The 22,815-nt window shown below is 49.8% G+C and overlaps 1 protein-coding gene across 1 annotated transcript in view; it reads right to left on the reverse strand.

Moving 5' to 3' along the window:
• Positions 1 to 266: 266 nt before the first annotated feature.
• LOC149431174 (FHF complex subunit HOOK-interacting protein 1B-like) overlaps positions 267 to 22,815 on the reverse strand; it is a 106,512-nt gene continuing 83,963 nt past the window's right edge. Inside the window, exons 5-10 of the mRNA XM_089665827.1 lie at positions 18,282 to 18,440; positions 17,271 to 17,357; positions 13,541 to 13,708; positions 9,009 to 9,088; positions 5,460 to 5,629; positions 267 to 1,939 (exon numbers count right to left, since the gene is read on the reverse strand). Coding sequence (XP_089521953.1) covers positions 822 to 1,939; positions 5,460 to 5,629; positions 9,009 to 9,088; positions 13,541 to 13,708; positions 17,271 to 17,357; positions 18,282 to 18,440 — 1,782 coding nt within the window. The 3' untranslated portion in view covers positions 267 to 821. The remainder of the gene's footprint in view (positions 1,940 to 5,459; positions 5,630 to 9,008; positions 9,089 to 13,540; positions 13,709 to 17,270; positions 17,358 to 18,281; positions 18,441 to 22,815) is intronic.

Here is a 22,815-nt window from a genome sequence, read left to right on the forward strand (position 1 = left end):
TGGTGGCATTTATTCACCACTGGGATTTTTATTTTTTTTGCTAAGTAAATTAAAAAGTCCAAAGATGTTGAAAAAAAGTTTTTCTTATAAAAATTTTGCAAATAAATAATATTTCATCATAAATCTTGGTCAAAAATTATTCTGTTATCTTTTTAGTAAAAAAAAAAAAAAATAACCCAAATTAGTTTATAACCAAAAATTATAATTTTTAAACATTTTGTTTTACATTTTTATTTTTTTATATTATTATTTTTTTTTTTTTTTACATACTGTCACCCTAGCAGTACTACTTGTGGGGGATGATGATTTTTTTTTTTTTACACTGATTGCTTTTACACCCATAAAGGCTGTAAACGCAATCATTTCTCCTTCTCTCTGGCTGCATTCTTGCAGCCATTGAGAACTACTGAGTGAGCTGTGATTGGTCACAGCTGGTAACATGGCACAAGGCTGCTGCGAATAGCCCTGTACCATGTGATCTCTGTGATCATTCACAGATTTCACACGTAGTAAGCAATGATGTCAGAAGTGACATTTTGCTTACTACTCTGCATGTGATCACTGATTGGCCAATCAGTGATCACATGATCGGGACCTCGCAGAGAGGTCTCGTACGATGATCAGTGTTCCACTGTGTCCAGAGGACACAGCGGGCACCGGATCGCGTTGCTGCGCACTCCCAGGGAGCGCGCACAAGCAGGGGGCGGGGAAGCTGTTTATAAACGGTCACCCGACCCTGCAGTGCCACCGTCCAGCCGTTTATATACAACGGCCGGAAGGGAGGTTGTTAAATAAATTCCAGGAGGGGCCACCAGGGGCACTCACAGGCAGTTGGAGGCAGGAAGAAGGGAGGTCTCACCAGTATAAGGCTGAGTGCTGGTCTGTGCTCTCAAAGGACTGCTCAGGAGGAGGGTCAGGGAATCTGATCTGCTCTTAGTGTTTTCAATCTCTCTACTGATGATATCTCCATCCTCATCCTCCTCGGAAGGGATCCTCATGTGTCTCTCCGTCGGCTCCTCTTGAACAGCCACCCCCCTCATGCTGTCCTCCATCTCCTTCAGCTCCTCTCCCAGCTTCTCAATGCTCAGATGAGTCCCGTTGGCCTCGGCCGGAGCTCGGTCTAGGAGTTCATCTATCAGGCTGTCTACAGATTCCGCCGTCTCCCACTTAGAGGATGCCCAGTGCTGTGGATCTCTGTGAGGACCACCTTTCTCCTCCGGTCCATTCTCTGTACCCATTACCAGTTCCTCAACCTCTGTTCTGGAGGGGCTGCTGTCCTCCACCGGTTCACGTTTCACTTTCTTCACTTCTACGTCTTCGGTGCGCCCAGGATGTGAGGCCACCCGCTGTGCACCACCCAAATACCCCTGTTCCTCTGCTATGGAGCCATTCATGAGAACGGGCCCTGCATTACCATCATGAGATGTTTCTGTGTGTCCTCCATCTAGCACCCCTCCCTGACCTCCCGCTCCCTGCCCTTCCTCCTCCTGTAAGCTTCTTTTCTTAGTCCTCGGGGTGACATTGTGCCTCCGCCCCTCCCGCTCTTTGCTCTCCTGGGTTCTGGAGGAAGGGGCAGGTGGGGAGAAGTAGTCCGGCGATACCGTGACTTCATCTGGAGTAGAGGGGGACAGACTACGGGGGCTGGGTTCCTCCCCATCGTAGGGAGCCGACCAGACCCAACAGGCCCGAGTACATCGGTCTATTCCGGCCCGGGCTTCTTGCAGGTACTCTAAATAATTGGAATCCAACTCAGCCACTTCGTCCCACGACAAGGAGCCATGGCGAGGACTTCCGAAGGTGGAGTCTGATGAAGAGAAGCTGGAGGACCTCTGAGAAGGGCTATCAGGGGTCTGACGCATGAAGAAACCCATCCGGGAGGGGGTGGAAGGTCTTGGCACAGTGTTGACAGACGACGTATCAATGCTCGGGCTGCCATGAGCTGAAAAAAACAGACACAGTGACATTCTTTACTTCACATATGTGCTTACTGCTCTTCTAGATCAGCCCATTACATACTCTGCTACAGATGCAGACTGTCTATCATGACAGCTCTCCGCTATACAGTGAGGAACACAAGTATTTGAACCCCCTGCGATTATGCAAGTTCTCCCACTTAGAAATCATGGAGGGATCTGAAATTCACATTGTAGGTGCATGCCCACCCTGAGAGACAGAATTGAAAAAAACAATTCAGGAAATCACATTGTATGATTTTTAAAGAATGTATTTGTCTTGCACTGCTGAACATAAGTATTTGAACACCTAAGAAACAGCAAGAATTCTGGCTCTCAAAGACCTGTTACTGTGCCTTTAAAAAGTCCACCTCTACTCCACTCATTAATCTAACTTAGTAGCACCTGTCTGAGCTCTTTAAAGACACCTGTCCACCCCACAGTCAATCAGATGCCAATTACTACCATGGGCAAGACCAAAGAGCTGTCAAAAGACACCAGACACAAACTTGTGGACCTCCACAAGGCTGGAAAGGGCTACGGGGCAATTGCCAAGCAGCTTGGTGAAAACAGATCAACTGTTAGAAAATGGAAGAGGCTAAAGACGACTGTCAGTCTCTCTCGGACTGGGGCTCCATGCAAGATCTCACCTTGTGGGGTATCACTGATGATAAGAAAGGTGAGGAATCAGCCCAGAACTACAAAGGAGGAGCTGGTCAATGACATGAAGAGAGCTGGGACCACAGTATCAAAGGTCACTGTCGGTAGAACACTACGCCGTCATGGTTTCCAATCATGCATTGCACGGAAGGTTCCCCTGCTCAAGTCATCACATGTCCAGGCCCGTCTGAAGTTTGCCAATGACCATCTGGATGATGCAGAGGAGGCATGGGAGAAAGTCATGTGGTCAGATGAGACCAAAGTAGAACTGTTTGGTCTAAACTTCACTCGTCGTGTTTGGAGGAAAAAGAAGGATGAGTTGCATCCCAAGAACACCATCCCTACTGTGAAGCATGGGGGTGGTAACATCATGCTTTGGGGGTGCTTTTCTGCGAAGGGGACAGGACGACTGCACTGTATTAAGGAGAGGATGAATGGGGCCACTTATTGTGAGCAACAACCTCCTTCCCTCAGTCAGAGCATTGAAGATGGGTCGTGGCTGGGTCTTCCAACATGACAACGACCCGAAGCACACAGCCAGGATAACCAAGGAGTGGCTCCGTAAGAAGCATATCAAGGTTCTGGAGTGGCCTAGCCAGTCTCCACACCTAAATCCAATAGAACATCTTTGGAGGGAGCTGAAACTCCATGTTGCTCAGCGCCAGCCCCGAAACCTGACAGATCTAGAGGAGATCTGTGTGGAGGAGGGGGCCAAAATCCCTGTTGCAGTGCAAACCTGGTCAGGAACTACAGGAACCGTCTGACCTCTGTAATTGCAGACAAAGGCTTCTGTACCAAATATTAACACGGATCTTCTCAGGGGTTCAAATACTTCTGTTCAGCAGTGCAAGACAAATACATTCTTTACAAATCATACAATGGGATTTCCTGAATTTTTTTTTTTAAATCCTGTCTCTCAGAGTGGGAATGCCCCTACAGTGTGAATGTCAGACCCCTCCATGATTTCTAAGTGGGAGAACTTGCAAAATCGCAGGGTGTTCAAATACTTCTGTTCCTCACTGTAGGTACAGGGTCCACCCACCTCATCACATGACACACAGCTCTCCACTATAGCCGCTGGGTCCACCCACCTCATCACATGACACACAGCTCTCCACTATAGCCACTGTGCCCACCCACCCCATCACATGACACACAGCTCTCCACTATAGCCGCTGGGTCCACCCACCTCATCACATGACACACAGCTCTCCACTATAGCCGCTGGGTCCACCCACCTCATCACATGACACACAGCTCTCCACTATAGCCGCTGGGTCCACCCACCTCATCACATGACACACAGCTCTCCGCTATAGCCACTGTGCCCACCCACCCCATCACATGACACACAGCTCTCCACTATAGCCGCTGGGTCCACCCACCTCATCACATGACACACAGTTCTCCGCTATAGCCACTGTGCCCACCCACCCCATCACATGACACACAGCTCTCTGCTATAGGCGCTGGGTCCACCCACCTCATCACATGACACACAGCTTTCCGCTATAGACTCTGCGTCCACCCACCTCATCACATGACACACAGCTCTCCGCTATAGGTGCTGTGCCCACCCACCTCATCACATGACACACAGCTCTCTGCTATAGGTGCTGGGTCCACCCACCTCATCACATGACACACAGCTCTCCGCTATAGGCGCTGGGTCCACCCACCTCATCACATGACACACAGCTTTCCGCTATAGGCTCTGTGCCCACCCACCTCATCACGACACACAGCTCTCCGCTATAGGCTCTGTGTCCACCCACCTCATCACATGACACACAGCTCTCCGCTATAGGTGCTGTGCCCACCCACCTCATCACATGACACACAGCTCTCCGCTATAGGCGCTGGGTCCACCCACCTCATCACATGACACACAGCTCTCTGCTATAGGCGCTGGGTACACCCACCTTATCACATGACACACAGCTTTCCGCTATAGGCGCTGGGTACACCCACCTTATCACATGACACACAGCTCTCCACTATAGGCGCTGGGTACACCCACCTTATCACATGACACACAGCTCTCCACTATAGGCGCTGTGCCCACCCACCTCATCACATGACACACAGCTCTCTGCTATAGGCGCTGTGCCCACCCACCTCATCACATGACACACAGCTCTCCGCTATAGGCGCTGTGCCCACCCACCCCATCACATGACACACAGCTCTCCGCTATAGGTGTTGGGTCCACCCACCTCATCACATGACACACAGCTCTCCGCTATAGGTGCTGGGTCCACCCACCTCATCACATGACACACAGCTCTCCGCTATAGGCGCTGTGCCCACCCACCCCATCACGACACATAGCTCTCCGCTATAGGTGCTGTGCCCACCCACCTCATCACATGACACACAGCTCTCCGCTATAGGCGCTGTGCCCACCCACCCCATCACATGACACACAGCTCTCCGCTATAGGCGCTGTGCCCACCCACCTCATCACATGACACACAGCTCTCCGCTATAGGCGCTGGGTCCACCCACCTCATCACATGACACACAGCTCTCCGCTATAGGCGCTGTGCCCACCCACCCCATCACATGACACACAGCTCTCCGCTATAGGTGCTGGGTCCACCCACCTCATCACATGACACACAGCTCTCCGCTATAGGCGCTGTGCCCACCCACCCCATCACATGACACACAGCTCTCCGCTATAGGTGCTGGGTCCACCCACCCCATCACATGACACACAGCTCTCCGCTATAGGCGCTGTGCCCACCCACCCCATCACATGACACACAGCTCTCCGCTATAGGCGCTGTGCCCACCCACCTTATCGGACATTCAGCACAATACATGTCTCTTGCATTCCCTCACCTTTGGACCACGTGGCATGTTCCTCCTCTCTCTCCGTGCACACCAGGCGGTCCTTGCGGCAACATTGCGGGATGAGGGAGAGGAATTTATCGGCGGTCTTGGAATAAAGATCTAAGTCCTTCACGGCTCGTCTCTGACTCAGCATTACATGATTACACGGGATCAGATACCTGAGCAGGAAGAACACATCGATACGTATTACTACATACCTTGGTTTTAACAGAAAATGCAGAACCCCTGAAAACGATTGTGTACCAGTAGGGATGCACTGAAATTTCAGCGGCCGAAAACAGCCCTATCGGCATTATCGGCTGATACCGGTGCCAATAATGAGATACCCGGCTTCACTGAGGGGCAGACTAATTGGCCGGGGGGTTTAGGGGGCTGTGTGATAGGTAAGCAGTGTATACAGACAGGCCCCTCACCGCCGCTAAATGTCATTGACGTTTCTTTAAACACAATTGCCGGCTTTTTTTTTTTTTAATTCACTCCGAAAAGGAGATGTAATTTGCCCTACCACAAAAGTAAACAAAGGGGCGGGGTCACTTTGTTTACTTTAGTGGTATGGCGAATGACATCTCCTTTTCGGAACTATAAAGTGAAGAAAAAAAAAAAAGCGGCAATTGCATTTAAAAACCGGCAATGAAATGAAGCGGTGGCAAGTGCGGGAGCCCGTCTGTATACACTGCTCCTCTCCTTGCACACACAGCCCCCCCTCCCCTCTACAATGAGGACCTGTCACTCATATGCTATCACATAGGTTACTATTAGTCCCCTTTGTGATAGCAATAAAATCAAAAGTTAAAAAAAAATAAATAAAAAAACACACATTAAAAGTAAAAAAAAATACAAAAAAAACAAAATTTGAGCCTCCCCACCCCCACATATACAGACATTTCAGTTTTCGGCCAAATGCACCCTGAATTTTTGGTTTTGGCACCAGAATTTTCAAATCAGTGCACCACTATATACCAGGAATATCAGATGACGGACAACAGCAGAGAAATGCGGTGCAGGTACAACCAGCTGCCATCGAGGATTATTCATCTTGACATCTTGTAGCCCCCCCATTGTATAAAGTATAACCCCCATCTTGTAGCCCCCCCATTGTATAAAGTATAACCCCCATCTTGTAGCCCCCCCATTGTATAAAGTATAACCCCCCTCTTGTAGCCCCCCCATTGTATAAAGTATAACCCCCATCTTGTAGCCCCCCCCATTGTATAAAATATAACCCCCATCTTGCAGCCCCCCATTGTATAAAGTATAACCCCCATCTTGTAGCCCCCCCATTGTGTAAAGTACAACCCCCATGGTGTGGCCCCTCCATTGTATAAAGTATAACCCCCATCTTGTAGCCCCCCATTGTATAAAGTACAACCCCCATCTTGTAGCCCCTCCATTGTATAAAGTACAACCCCCATGGTGTGGCCCCTCCATTGTGTAAAGTATAACCCCCCTCTTGTAGCCCCTCCATTGTATAAAGTATAACCCCCTTCTTGTAGCCCCCCCCCATTGTATAAAGTACAACCCCCATGGTGTGGCCCCTCCATTGTGTAAAGTATAACCCCCATCTTGTAGCCCCTCCATTGTATAAAGTATAACCCCCATCTTGTAGCCCCTCCATTGTATAAAGTATAACCCCCATCTTGTAGCCCCCCCATTGTGTAAAGTATAACCCCCATCTTGTAGCCCCTCCATTGTATAAAGTATAACCCCCATCTTGTAGCCCCCCCAATGTGTAAAGTATAACCCCCATGTTGTAGCCCCCTCCATTGTATAAAGTATAACCCCCATCTTGTAGCCCCTCCATTGTATAAAGTATAACCCCCTTCTTGTAGCCCCCCCCCCATTGTATAAAGTATAACCCCCATGTTGTAGCCCCTCCATTGTGTAAAGTATAACCCCCATATTGTAGCCCCTCCATTGTATAAAGTATAACCCCCATCTTGTAGCCCCTCCATTGTATAAAGTATAACCCCCATCTTGTAGCCCCCCCCATTGTATAAAGTATAACCCCCATCTTGTAGCCCCTCCATTGTATAAAGTATAACTCCCATCTTGTAGCCCCCCCAATGTGTAAAGTATAACCCCCATCTTGTAACCCCTCCATTGTATAAAGTATCACCCCCATCTTGTAGCCCCCCCATTGTATAAAGTATAACCCCCATCTTGTAACCCCTCCATTGTATAAAGTATAACCCCCATCTTGTAACCCCCCCATTGTGTAAAGTATAACCCCCATGTTGTAGCCCCCTCCATTGTATAAAGTATAACCCCCATCTTGTAACCCCTCCATTGTATAAAGTATCACCCCCATCTTGTAGCCCCCCCATTGTATAAAGTATAACCCCCATCTTGTAACCCCTCCATTGTATAAAGTATAACCCCCATCTTGTAGCCCCTCCATTGTGTAAAGTATAACCCCCATCTTGTAGCCCCCCAACTGTATAAAGTACAACCCCCCATCTTGTAACCCCCCCATTGTATAAAGTATAACCCCCATCTTGTAGCCCCCCATTGTGTAAAGTATAACCCCCATCTTGTAGCCCCCCCATTGTATAAAGTATAACCCCCATCTTGTAGCCCCCCATTGTGTAAAGTATAACCCCCATCTTGTAGCCCCCCATTGTATAAAGTATAACCCCCATCTTGTAGCCCCCCATTGTATAAAGTATAACCCCCATCTTGTAGCCCCCCCATTGTATAAAGTATAACCCCCATCTTGTAGCCCCCCATTGTGTAAAGTATAACCCCCATCTTGTAGCCCCCCATTGTATAACGTATAACCCCCCATCTTGTAGCCCCCCCATTGTATAAAGTATAACCCCCATCTTGTAGCCCCCCATTGTGTAAAGTATAACCCCCATCTTGTAGCCCCCCCATTGTATAAAGTATAACCCCCATCTTGTAGCCCCCCCATTGTATAAAGTATAACCCCCATCTTGTAGCCCCTCCATTGTGTAAAGTATAACCCCCATCTTGTAGCCCCCCCATTGTATGAAGTATAACCCCCCATCTTGTAGCCCCTCCATTGTGTAAAGTATAACCCCCATCTTGTAGCCCCCCCATTGTGTAAAGTATAACCCCCATCTTGTAGCCCCCCCATTGTATAAAGTATAACCCCCATCTTGTAGCCCCCCATTGTATAAAGTATAACCCCCATCTTGTAGCCCCCCCATTGTATAAAGTATAACCCCCCATCTTGTAGCCCCTCCATTGTATAAAGTATAACCCCCCATCTTGTAGCCCCCCATTGTGTAAAGTATAACCCCCATCTTGTAGCCCCCCATTGTATAAAGTATAACCCCCATCTTGTAGCCCCTCCATTGTATAAAGTACAACCCCCCATCTTGTAGCCCCCCCATTGTGTAAAGTGTAACCCCCATCTTGTAGCCCCCCCATTGTGTAAAGTGTAACCCCCATCGTGTAGCCCCCCCATTGTGTAAAGTGTAACCCCCATCGTGTAGCCCCCCCATTGTGTAAAGTATAACCCCCACTCTGGATCCTGTACACCGCACTGTTTGCCCCTCTGTGGAGTTCTCTCACCTGAGCACCAGCTGCAGTAAGACGTCCTCACAGTTCAGGTTGAGCAACGTCTGGAACAGAGTCAGTGACACCATACACAGCTGCAGGACAGACGAGGGGAGAGATCAGAGGGGACACATTGCAGGCCAACTAACATCTAATGACACCAACTAGGAAGCCCGGCATGTATGCTCCTATGTGGGGGGGGGGGGTAGAAGGAATGGGAGAGTCATCTAATGGAGGATTATTGAGTAGCAGTACATAGTAATTCATGCCTCACTCCCGGGAACAAGTTATATAGAAAGTGCGAGCTATTCTAATACTCATAGGGTCAGCACAACTAAAACTGATATTTCAGTCTGGTGTCATCAGGGATGGTGGGAACCCCTCATAATGGGCACAACGGGTGTACAGACCCGAGAACTCAGCACAGTGATGGTGGGAACCCCTCACAAAGGGCACAGCGGGTGCACAGACCCGAGGGCTCAGCACAGGGATGGTGGGAACCCCTCATAATGGGCACAGCAGGCGTACAGAGCCGGGAACTGAGCACAGGGACGGTGGGAACCCCTAATAATGGACCCAGCGGGTGTAGAGAGTTGGGAACTGGGCACAGGGATGGTGGGAACCCCTAATAATGGACCCAGCGGGTGTAAAGAGTTGGGAACTCAGCACAGGGACGGTGGCAACCCCTCATAATGGGCACAGCGGGTGTACAGACCCGCATACTCAGCACAGGGATGGTGGGAACCCCTCATAGTGGGCACAGCGGGTGCACAGACCCGAGAACTTGGCACAGGGACGGTGGGAACCCCTCATAATGAATAAGTATAAATCAGCACACATATATATATAAAATCCTCAGAAATCCCTTAAAGTCATATCAATATCCTTCCCCCGAAGTACTAATAAAACATATATTCATTGACTTAAACCCAAAAACCCACAATTATAGTGAAAAAAATCAAGACCCAAAGAGATTACCCAAAAATAAAAATTATCAAATATATATAAAAGAAGAAAAATAAAATAAAGTCCCAATATGCAAAGTGTCCAAATAACGTGTCCAAACAAAGATCAATTTCTTGATAGGAAGACGCTTCCTACTCCACTGAAGAAGATGCAAATCAATCACAGGTGCTCTTCAAATACCTCAAAAAACAAAATCTCAACATAGTATATTACCTTTTAAATCCCAGAACTAAAGTGCCACACGTGTATCATGCAAAAAAAACACTCCAGTGTCACAGCACTCATGTGAGAAAGAAAAAATTAATAAATATCACTGCAAACTATATATAAAGTGCATAATTACCGTAAAACAAACAGATTCCAGCTTGCAATCAACCACATATGTACGGAGTGTCCTTAGATTGGGATCCTCTTGTTCCTCAGGACCTCACAGACAGACCAGGAATCAGTATGTGAATTATAATCATATATAAAATTTATTGTAGCCACTTACATATAAAAACGATAAGATCAGCAAAACAGCATCCAACTCCTCGTGCCCGGTATACGATCCCCTTTCCGTGTGTAGAGGGTCTCCCGATCACCAGGTAATTCCCCCTTGCTGCTCCTATCCAGCACTATCACTTTGTAGGATCCTTGTTGACAAAGTCCGGAAGAGACGAAACGCGTCCAGGGCACGTGACGTTCCCGGAAGTGCTGCGGCAGCCATTTTGGATTCTGGAATCCCCTGTGTGTTGGAGGTCTGGAGTGTAACGGCGCACTTCAGGTGTCCCCCAGAGCTACAAAGTGATAGTGCTGGATAGGAGCAGCAAGGGGGAATTACCTGGTGATCGGGAGACCCTCTACACACGGAAAGGGGATCGTATACCGGGCATGAGGAGTTGGATGCTGTCTTGCTGATCTTATCGTTTTTATATGTAAGTGGCTACAATAAATTTTATATATGATTATAATTCACATACTGATTCCTGGTCTGTTTGTGAGGTCCTGAGGAACAAGAGGATCCCAATCTAAGGACACTCCGTACATATGTGGTTGATTACAAGCTGGAATCTGTTTGTTTTAGGGTAATTATGCACAAAAACAGCGTGCTTTGGGTGGGGGTGGTGCGGGGGTTTAACCACTTGAGCTCCGGTAGGTTTTACCTCCTTCATGGTCAGGGCATTTTTTTTCTATTCACAGCACTGTGCTACTTTTACTGGTAATTGCGCAGTCATGTAACGCTGCACCGAAATTAAATTTATATCTTTTTTTTTTTTTTTTTGTTTACAAACATTTTTATTTAATGGCAGACTACAGGAACAGCACATTATACAGTTGCAAGAAAAAGTATGTGAACCCCTTGGGATTACGTGGAGTTTTGCATGAATTGGGCATAAAATGTGCTCTGAACGTCATCTAAGTCATAACAATAGAAGAATACAGTCTGCTGAACATAATACTACACAAAAATTAGATGTTGCCATGGTTTAATGGCACATAACATGTAAACATTCACAGTGCAGGGAGGAAAATGTATGTGAGGCCCTAGCTTAATGACTTCTCCCAGAGCTAATTGGAGCCAGGAGTGAGCCAACTTTGACTCCAATCAGTGTGATGATATTGGATGTGTTGCTGACAGCTGTCCTGCCTTTAAAAAACACACACCTGTTTTGGGTTTACTGGTTTCAAGAAGCACTGTCTGATGTGAACCATGCCTCGCAGAAAAGAGCTCTCAGAAGACCTACGATCAAGAATTGTTGACTTGCATGAAGCTGGAAAGGGTTACAAAAGTATCTCCTTGAGCCTTGATGTTCATGTGTCCACGGTAAGACAGACTGTCTACAAATGGAGAAAGTTTAGCACTGTTGCTACTCTCCCTAGGCGTGGTCGTCCTGTAAAAATGACTGCAAGAGCACAGCGCAGAATGCTGCATGAGGTAAAGAAGAATCCCAGAGTGTCAGCTAAAGACGTACAGAAATCTCTGGCACATGCTAACATTTTTGTTGACACATCTACAATAAGGAAAACATTAAACAAGAATGGAGTACATGGGAGGACACCACGGAGGAAGCCATTGCTGTCCAAAAAGAATATTGCAGCACATTTGCAGTTTGCAAAAGAGCACCTGAATGTTCCACAGCACTACTGGCAGAATATACTGTGGACAGATGAAACCAAGATTGAGTTGTTTGGGAAGAACACACAACACTATGTGTGGAGAAAAAAAGGCCCAGCACACCAACATCAAAACCTCATCCCCACTGTGAAACATGGCGGAGGGAGCACCATGGTTTGGGGCTGCTTTGCTGCCTCAGGGCCTGGACGGATTGTTGTCATTGATGGGAAAATGAATTCCAGAGTTTATCAAGACATTTTGCAGGAACACGTGCGACCATCTGTCCGCCAATTGAAGCTCCGCAGAGGATGGGTGATGCAACAGGACAATGACCCAAAGCATACAAGTAATTTAACAAAACAATGGCTGCAACAGCACAGAATACGCCTTCTGGAGTGGCCCAGTCAGAGTCCTGACCTCAACCCGATTGAAATGCTGTGGCATGAGCTTAAGAGAGCGATTCACACCAGACATCCCAAGAATATTGCTACACTGAAACAGTTTTGTGAAGAGGAGTGGTCCAAAATGACTCCAGATCGTTGTGCAGGTCTGATCTGCAACTACAGGAAACGTTTGGTTGAGGTTATTGCTGCCAAAGGAGGGTCAACCAGTTATTAAGTCCAAAGGTTCACATACTTTTTCCTCCCTGCACTGTGAATGTTTACATGTTATGTGCAATTAAACCATGGCAACATCTAATGTTTGTGTAGTATTATGTTCAGCAGACTGTGTTCTTCTATTGTTGTGACTTAGATGACGTTCAGAGCACATTTTATGCCCAATTCATGCAAAACTCCACGTAATCCCAAGGGGTTCACATACTTTTTCTTGCAACTGTATATAGTTTGCAGTGATATTTATTAATTTTTTTTTTTCTCACATGAGTGCCGTGACACTGGAGTGTTTTTTTTTGCATGATACACGTGTGGCACTTTAGTTCTGGGATTTAAAAGGTAATATACTATGTTGAGATTTTGTTTTTTGAGGTATTTGAAGAGCACCTGTGATTGATTTGCATCTTCTTCAGTGGAGTAGGAAGCGTCTTCCTATCAAGAAATTGATCTTTGTTTGGACATATTATTTGGACACTTTGTATATTGGGACTTTATTTTATTTTTGTTCTTTTATATATATTTGATAATTTTTATTTTTGGGTAATCTCTTTGAACCCCTCATAATGGGCACAGCGGGTGTACAGACCCGAGAACTCAGCACGGGGATGGTGGGAACCCCTCATAATGGGCACAGCGGGTGTACAGACCCGAGAACTCAGCACAGGGATAGTGGGAACCCCTCATAATGGGCACAGTGGGTGTACAGACCTGAGAACTCAGCACAGGGATGGTGGGAACCCCTCATAATGGGCACAGCGGGCGTACAGACCTGGGAACGCAGCACAGGGATGGTGGTAACCCCTTAAAATGAGACCCAAGGCCTGAAGTTAACCCCCAGAATGCAGGAATGGGGTGGATTCAGGTCTTACCCGGGAATTGCTGGCAATGCGGCTGATGAGCGTGTTCAGGATGGTAGTGTTGTCGTGGCGATGGAGGAGGATAAAGCGAAGGAACGTTTTCAGCAGTGCGGTCTCACTGATGCTGCGCACGAATAGCTCCAGGTATGCAGTGCTGGCGATCATCTCCTCAATAGAGGTCTGGGATGGAGGGGGAGAGAAGATCAATGCAGGTAGAGAGAACAGGCAAGCGGGTACAGAGAGAAGAGGACAGTGGGTACAGAGAGAAGAGGACAGCGGGTACAGAGAGAAGAGGACAGCGGGTACAGAGAGAAGAGGACAGCGGGTGCAGAGAGAAGAGGACAGCGGGCGCAGAGAGAACAGGAGAGCGGGCGCAGAGAGAACAGGAGAGCGGGCGCAGAGAGAAAAGGAGAGCGGGTACAGAGAGAAAAGGAGAGCGGGTACAGAGAGAACAGGAAAGCAGGCACAGAGAGAACAGGAAAGCAGGTACAGAGAGAACAAGAGAGCAGGTACAGAGAGAACAAGAGAGCAGGTACAGAGAGAACAAGAGAGCAGGTACAGAGAGAACAAGAGAGCAGGTACAGAGAGAACAAGAGAGCAGGTACAGAGAGAACAAGAGAGCAGGTACAGAGAGAACAAGAGAGCAGGTACAGAGAGAACAAGAGAGCAGGTACAGAGAGAACAAGAGAGCAGGTACAGAGAGAACAGGAGAGCAGGTACAGAGAGAACAGGAGAGCAGGTACAGAGAGAACAAGAGAGCAGGTACAGAGAGAACAAGAGAGCAGGTACAGAGAGAACAAGAGCAGGTACAGAGAGAACAAGAGAGCAGGTACAGAGAGAACAAGAGAGCAGCTACAGAGAGAACAAGAGCAGGTACAGAGAGAACAGGAGAGCAGGTACAGAGAGAACAGGAGAGCAGGTACAGAGAGAACAGGAGAGCAGGTACAGAGAGAACAAGAGAGCAGGTACAGAGAGAACAAGAGAGCAGGTACAGAGAGAACAAGAGCAGGTACAGAGAGAACAAGAGCAGGTATAGAGAGAACAAGAGAGCAGGTACAGAGAGAACAAGAGAGCAGGTAGAGAGAACAAGAGAGCAGGTACAGAGAGAACAAGAGAGCAGGTACAGAGAGAACAAGAGAGCAGGTACAGAGAGAACAAGAGAGCAGGTACAGAGAGAACAAGAGAGCAGGTACAGAGAGAACAAGAGAGCAGGTACAGAGAGAACAAGAGAGCAGGTACAGAGAGAACAAGAGAGCAGGTACAGAGAGAACAAGAGAGCAGGTACAGAGAGAACAGGAGAGCAGGTACAGAGAGAACAGGAGAGCAGGTACAGAGAGAACAAGAGAGCAGGTACAGAGAGAACAAGAGAGCAGGTACAGAGAGAACAAGAGCAGGTACAGAGAGAACAAGAGAGCAGGTACAGAGAGAACAAGAGAGCAGCTACAGAGAGAACAAGAGCAGGTACAGAGAGAACAGGAGAGCAGGTACAGAGAGAACAGGAGAGCAGGTACAGAGAGAACAGGAGAGCAGGTACAGAGAGAACAAGAGAGCAGGTACAGAGAGAACAAGAGAGCAGGTACAGAGAGAACAAGAGCAGGTACAGAGAGAACAAGAGCAGGTATAGAGAGAACAAGAGAGCAGGTACAGAGAGAACAAGAGAGCAGGTAGAGAGAACAAGAGAGCAGGTACAGAGAGAACAAGAGAGCAGGTACAGAGAGAACAAGAGAGCAGGTACAGAGAGAACAAGAGAGCAGGTACAGAGAGAACAAGAGAGCAGGTACAGAGAGAACAAGAGAGCAGGTACAGAGAGAACAAGAGAGCAGGTACAGAGAGAACAAGAGAGCAGGTACCGGGTACAATACGCGTCCCTGACCGCGAGTTACAGGTGAAGTTTCATCAATATGTCAATGACATTTTTAACCCCTCGCCCTCCACAGGATCCCCCCCCCTTCCTGACCAGTCATGCAACAATGCGCCCAAATAAAATTTACGTCCTCTTTTCCCCACATATCGATCTTTCTTTCAGTGGTATTTGATCGACTGTGCGTTTATTTTTTGCACTTAAGAAAAAAAAAAAGAACAACAATTTTGAGAAAAACACAATATTTTGGACTTTTTGCTATTAAACCAGTCCAGTGAAAAATTGAAAAAAATCTAATTTCGTTATAAATTTCGGCCAAAATATATTCTGCTCCGTGTCTTTGCTAAAAAAAAAATCCCCATAGGTGTAAATTAACCGGTTTACATGAAAGTTATAGCATTTATAAATGGCGGAATATATATTGAGATTATTATTTTTTTTTAATTTTTACTAGTAATGGTGGCGATCTGCGACTTATAGCGGGACTTCAGCGGGACATTCTGACACTGGGGGGGGAATTGACTTAGTGTCACTGACATCCTCAGTGACACCAATACAGTGATCAGTGCTAATAAAAAGCACTGACACTGTACTAATGGCACTGGGCAGGAAGGGGTTAACGTCTGGGGTGATCAAAGGGTTAACTGTGTGTTGGGAGTGCTTTACTAGGGGGCGGTGTCTGTGTGCTTCACTGTAAGCACACTGCACTGGATGGCTGTGCTGTGCCGTGTACCCGAGCTGACAGGGAGAACCGTTTCGTGTAGAAACAGTTCTCCTCCCCGCCGGAGATGCTTGGCAATCACCAGGCGCCGGCGAGTAATTACCAGCTGGAACCCTGTGACTGGCGACCGCAAAAAGTAGCGCAGGTAGGGCGCATGCACGCCCCCTACCTGGAAATGCAAAATCACGTTTCTGCTATATGGCGGAGGGAATGTGGTGAAATAAAACATTTCTATATTCAGTACATACCTTATTGTAAACCCAGAGATATCATCACTAGAACTTTGTGCTTCTCTATGGGATCAGCAACTTATAGCGGGACTGCGGCGGGCATTCTGGGGGGGGAACTGACTAACTGCCACTGACAGCCCCCAGTGACACCAATTCAGGGATCAGTGCTAATAAAAAGCACTGACACTGTACTAATGGCACTGGGCAGGAAGGGGTTAACATGAGGGGCGATCAAAGGGTTAACTGTGTGCTGTGTGTTTTACTAGGGAGACATGCTGTGCAGAGAGATACAAAGCAGCATGTCCTTGCTGACAGGGAAGAGATCTGTGTTGTTTACATACAGACCTCTCCCCTATCGGCTCTGCCAACGATCATGGAGTCCTGGACCGAGAATCGGCAGCAGGAACCTGGTGATTGACATGTGAGGAGCCAATAGCGCCACGGGTAGGGAGCGAGCAAGTGTGTGCGCGCGCCCCCTGCCCGGAAATGCTAAATCACGTATATATGTGATTTTGAACATCCCTGCCGCCCTGTAGCAATACTTCTACTATAGGGTGGTTGGGAAGTGGTTCATACATCCGTAGTGTGTAAAGGTCTATGGCAGGGGTAGGCAACCTGCGGCTCTCTAGCTGTTGTGGAACTACATTTCCCATGAGGCATTGCAAAGATTACAAAACTGACAGTTACAGCTATGACTTGCAGAAGCATGATGGAACTTGTAGTCCTGCAGCTCTCAGGTTGCCTACCCCTGGTCTATGGTATCTCAGCAGACGTCTCCAACATTCCCAGGTGACCGGCCTGCAGTCTCTGGTAGCAGATGGTTTTGGGAAGTGTAGCAGAGCATTATGGGTCTGGAGGAAACCTGTCCCCGCTTCAGCTTCCTCCAATCATAACTGAGCACCTTACAGTATGGACCCGGTGGTCTCCTACCTTGTGCAATGCCGGGCCCATAACCGGGACCAGGAACCCATTATGTATGTATTCCACCAGCTGGTTCTGGACAAACGGATGAGCCACCTGTGCAGACAGAAAGACAGTTCATCAAAAAGGCCTCAACTCACCGCCAGCCCAGGCTCCGCCCACTGCTGGGCGCTAGCCCAGGCTCCGCCCACTGCTGGGCGCCAGCCCAGGCTCCACCCACTGCTGGCCGCCAGCCCAGGCTGCACCCACTGCTGGCCGCCAGCCCAGGCTCAGCTCACTGCTGACCTGCACAGCAGGTTCCACCCTCCGCTTACCTCAAGCTTAGGCTCCCACCCACTGCTGATCTCCAGTCCAGGTTCCACCCATTAATGGCTTCCAGCCTAAGCTCCACCCACCGATAGCCTCCAGCCCCGACTCCACCCACCGATGGCTGCCAGCCCAGGCTCCACCCACCGATGGCCGCCAGCCCAGGCTCCACCCACCGATGGCCTCCAGCCCAGGCTCCACCCACCGATGGCCTCCAGCCCAGGCTCTACCCACAGTTGACCTCCAGCCCAGGCTCCACCCACTGATGGCCTCCACCAACTGATGGCCTCCAGTCCAGGCTCTACCCACTGCTCACATCCAGCCCAGGCTCCACCCACTGCTCACATCCAAGCCCAGGCTGGCTCAACCCACTGCTTACATCCAGCTCAGGCTCCACCCACTAATGACCTCCAACTCAGGCTCCACCCACTACTGACCTCCAACTCAGGCTGCATCCACTACTGACCTCCAACTCAGGCTGCATCCACTACTGACCTCCAGCTCAGGCTGCATCCACTACTGACCTCCAGCTCAGGCTGCATCCACTACTGACCTCCAGCTCAGGCTCCACCCACTACTGACCTCCAGCTCAGGCTGCACCCACTACTGACCTCCAGCTCAGGCTCCACCCACTACTGACCTCCAGCTCAGGCTCCACCCACTACTGACCTCCAGCTCAGGCTCCAGCCATTGCTGATCGTTGCAGGTCCTCACCTGGGTGACAGCATTACAGAACTCCAGAGAATTCATGAAAAGGACCAAAGAGGACACCCCAATCCAGTCTTCTCTCCGCAGGAAGTGCCAGTCATCGCCACGCACCTCAATCTTACGAGGAAGAGATGAGTAGAGAGCGCTCAGCCCTGTTGCCAGGATCTGCCGACAGGAAAACATCATTGGTTATCTGTGCCAACGAGTAACCAGGTATAGAGCAGGTGTCTGACCCGGAAGAGAACACCAGGGGGCAGCAAGACCCAGCATGTGTGTCTGACCCGGGAGAGAACACCAGAGGGCAGCAAAAGCCAGCATGTGTGTCTGTCCCGGGAGAGAACACCAGGGGGCAGCAATAGCCAGCATGTGTGTCTGTCCCGGGAGAGAACACCAGAGGGCAGCAAAAGCCAGCATGTGTGTCTGACCCGGGAGAGAACACCAGAGGGCAGCAAAAGCCAGCATGTGTGTCTGTCCCGGGAGAGAACACCAGGGGGCAGCAATAGCCAGCATGTGTGTCTGTCCCGGGAGAGAACACCAGGGGGCAGCAATAGCCAGCATGTGTGTCTGTCCCGGGAGAGAACACCAGGGGGCAGCAAAAGCCAGCATGTGTGTCTGACCCGGGAGAGAACACCAGGGGGCAGCAAAAGCCAGCATGCGTGTCTGTCCCGGGAGAGAACACCAGAGGGCAGCAAAAACCAGCATGTGTGTCTGACCCGGGAGAGAACACCAGGGGGCAGGAAAAGCCAGCATGCGTGTCTGACCCGGGAGAGAACACCAGGGGACAGCAAAAACCAGCATGCGTGTCTGTCCCGGGAGAGAACACCAGGGGGCAGCAAAAACCAGCATGCGTGTCTGACCCGGGAGAGAACACCAGGGGGCAGCAAAAACCAGCATGTGTGTCTGTCCCGGGAGAGAACACCAGGGGGCAGCAAAAACCAGCATGTGTGTCTGTCCCGGGAGAGAACACCAGGGGGCAGCAAAAACCAGCATGTGTGTCTGACCCGGGAGAGAACACCAGGGGGCAGCAAAAGCCAGCATGAGTGTCTGACCCGGGAGAGAACACCAGGGGGCAGCAAAAGCCAGCATGCGTGTCTGTCCCGGGAGAGAACACCAGAGGGCAGCAAAAACCAGCATGTGTGTCTGACCCGGGAGAGAACACCAGGGGGCAGCAAAAGCCAGCATGAGTGTCTGACCTGGGAGAGAACACCAGGGGGCAGCAAAAACCAGCACATGTGTCTGACCCGGGAGAGAACACCAGGGGGCACATAATAGAGGTTTCCTATAGCTTCATAAATACAGACTCCAGGGCAGTGCACTTAGTACCTGGTCATACCAGTGCGATTTCAGGTGCAATTTGCTGCGGTGCGATTTCTAAAGTCGTTCTGCATTACCTTTTCTACACTTTTGTTGCGATCTCGCATACATGGAATATATTGGAAATCGCACTGAAAATTGAAAGAAATTGTTGAAAATATTCAAAAGTAGCAATAAAGTCTTTAGAAATTGCACCTGAAATCTCGCTGAAATCGCACACAGCGGTGTGACCGGTGACTACACTTACACGCAGACGTGGACGCCACGCACGGTGACAAGGGGTGTCTGTAAGGTGGCGGCCTATGCTCATTCTATGGGATTGCAATCACTGGGACAGAAGGTACAGATCACCCTCTAGGAACATACCACCACCCCTGAGAGGGGGAGCACACCTCCGACATGTAATAGCACAATGGCTTGCAGGATGTCCCCCCTCCAGACAGAAAGGGAAACCTAAAAATGTGGCTGTAGTTCATGAAACTCTGTAACAGTACAGGATGGTGGCGGGGCAGGGCAGTGTATAGGATGGTGGCGGAGCGGGGAAGGGCAGGATACAGGATGGTGGCGGAGCGGGGAAGGGCAGGATACAGGATGGTGGCGGAGCGGGGCAAGGCAGGGTACAGGATGGTGGCGGAGCGGGGAAGGGCAGGGTACAGGATGGTGGCGGAGCGGGGAAGGGCAGGGTACAGGATGGTGGCGGAGCGGGGAAGGGCAGGGTACAGGATGGTGGCGGAGCGGGGAAGGGCAGGGTACAGGATGGTGGCGGAGCGGGGAAGGGCAGGGTACAGGATGGTGGCAGAGCGGGGAAGGGCAGGGTACAGGATGGTGGCAGAGCGGGGAAGGGCAGGGTACAGGATGGTGGCGGAGCGGGGCAAGGCAGGGTACAGGATGGTGGCGGAGCAGGGTACAGAATGGTGGCGGAGCGGGACAGGGCAGGGTACAGGATGGTGGCGGAGCGGGGAAGGGCAGGGTACAGGATGGTGGCGGAGCGGGGCAAGGCAGGGTACAGGATGGTGGCGGAGCAGGGTACAGAATGGTGGCGGAGCGGGACAGGGTACAGGATGGGGGCAGGGCAGTGTACAGGGGGGCAGTATTGATCAGGCAGGACTCTATACAGAGGGAACAGACTGGGCAGAAGGAAACTTATATACCCTATATCAGTACAGGATGGGTGACCAGGGGGACAGTATTGGTCAGGCAGGAATCTATACAGAGGGTACAGACTGGGCAGGAGGAGACACATACTCTATACAGAGGGTACAGACTGGGCAGGAGGAGACACATACTCTATACAGAGGGTACAGACTGGGCAGGAGGAGACACATACTCTATACAGAGGGTACAGACTGGGCAGGAGGAGACACATACTCTATACAGAGGGAACAGACTGGGCAGGAGGAGACATGTACTCTATACAGAGGGTACAGACTGGGCAGGAGGAGACACATACTCTATACAGAGGGTACAGACTGGGCAGGAGGAGACACATACTCTATACAGAGGGTACAGACTGGGCAGGAGGAGACATGTACTCTATACAGAGGGAACAGACTGGGCAGGAGGAGACACGTACTCTATACAGAGGGTACAGACTGGACAGGAGGAGACACATACTCTATACAGAGGGTACAGACTGGGCAGGAGGAGACACATACTCTATACAGAGGGAACAGACTGGGCAGGAAGAGACACGTACTCTATACAGAGGGTACAGACTGGGCAGGAGGAGACACATACTCTATACAGAGGGTACAGACTGGGCAGGAGGAGACACGTACTCTATACAGAGGGTACAGACTGGGCAGGAGGAGACACGTACTCTATACAGAGGGTACAGATTGAGCAGGAGGAGACACGTACTCTATACAGAGGGTACAGACTGGGCAGGAGGAGACATGTACTCTATACAGAGGGTACAGACTGGGCAGGAGGAGACACATACTCTATACAGAGGGTACAGACTGGGCAGGAGGAGACACGTACTCTATACAGAGGGAACAGACTGGGCAGGAGGAGACACGTACTCTATACAGAGGGTACAGATTGAGCAGGAGGAGACACGTACTCTATACAGAGGGTACAGATTGAGCAGGAGGAGACACGTACTCTATACAGAGGGTACAGACTGGGCAGGAGGAGACACGTACTCTATACCAGTACAGGACGTTTGCAGTTCAGGTAGAAGCAGAGCACAGGGGGGGGGAGGACTATGAGAAGAGGAAGGATCTGGGAAGATCTGGGCCCGGGGCCAGCAGACGGCGGCTCAGGCAGGGAGGAGTCGCATTCCATCGTGGCAGCTCAGGGAGTGTGCGGGAACTGCACACAGGACGATGCCAGGATGCATTACCTCCACCACTCTTCCTGCTCCTCCTACATGGCACTCAGAACTCCTCGAGGTGAAGGCTGATGTGGCAGCTTGAGGACAAAATATCCCCCGAGGGTTCAGGATGAGAGGGTACTATGAGGGTTCCCCCACCCTGCTGACTGCTAGGATCCCAGAAATAGGACGGGATAACAATGCATGCCACACCGAATCACCCGTCCATTTATAGGACAGCATTGTGCAGGAGGAGTACGGATCACCGTTTAGTTACAGCAGCGTTGGTGTACTGAATACATGACACAAGTATTTATATAGGAGGTGATGAATGTGGGGTTGTTCACGGGCCGGGCCATCAGACCAGAAAGTGGGCCGAGCGATGTGCTTGTCATCCCAGGGTAAGTGCTGGGTTCCCATAAATACATATCACAAGGTTAAAGGGGAACTCCAGGCAAACAGAAAAACGAGGCTTCTAGAAGCAGATATTATTTATCTGTGCTGAGGAATGGATTCAAGGGAGAGACCAATGTGTGTGATGGCAGGGAGATACAGGGAGAGACCAATGTGTGTGATGGCAGGGGGATACAGGGAGAGACCAATGTGTGTGATGGCAGGGGGATACAGGGAGAGACCAATGTGTGTGCTGGGAGGGGGATACAGGGAGAGACCAATGTGTGTGATGGGATGGGGATACAGGGAGAGACCAATGTGTGTGATGGCAGGGGGATACAGGGAGAGACCAATGTGTGTGCTGGGAGAGGGATACAGGGAGAGACCAATGTGTGTGATGGCAGGGGGATACAGGGAGAGACCAATGTGTGTGCTGGGAGAGGGATACAGGGAGAGACCAATGTGTGTGCTGGGAGAGGGATACAGGGAGAGACCAAAGTGTGTGATGGCAGGGGG

Source organism: Staurois parvus, unplaced genomic scaffold (assembly GCF_062004578.1).
Source record: "Staurois parvus isolate SC_StPar_1 unplaced genomic scaffold, SC_StPar_1.0 ptg002366l, whole genome shotgun sequence".
Taxonomy (NCBI): domain Eukaryota; kingdom Metazoa; phylum Chordata; class Amphibia; order Anura; family Ranidae; genus Staurois; species Staurois parvus.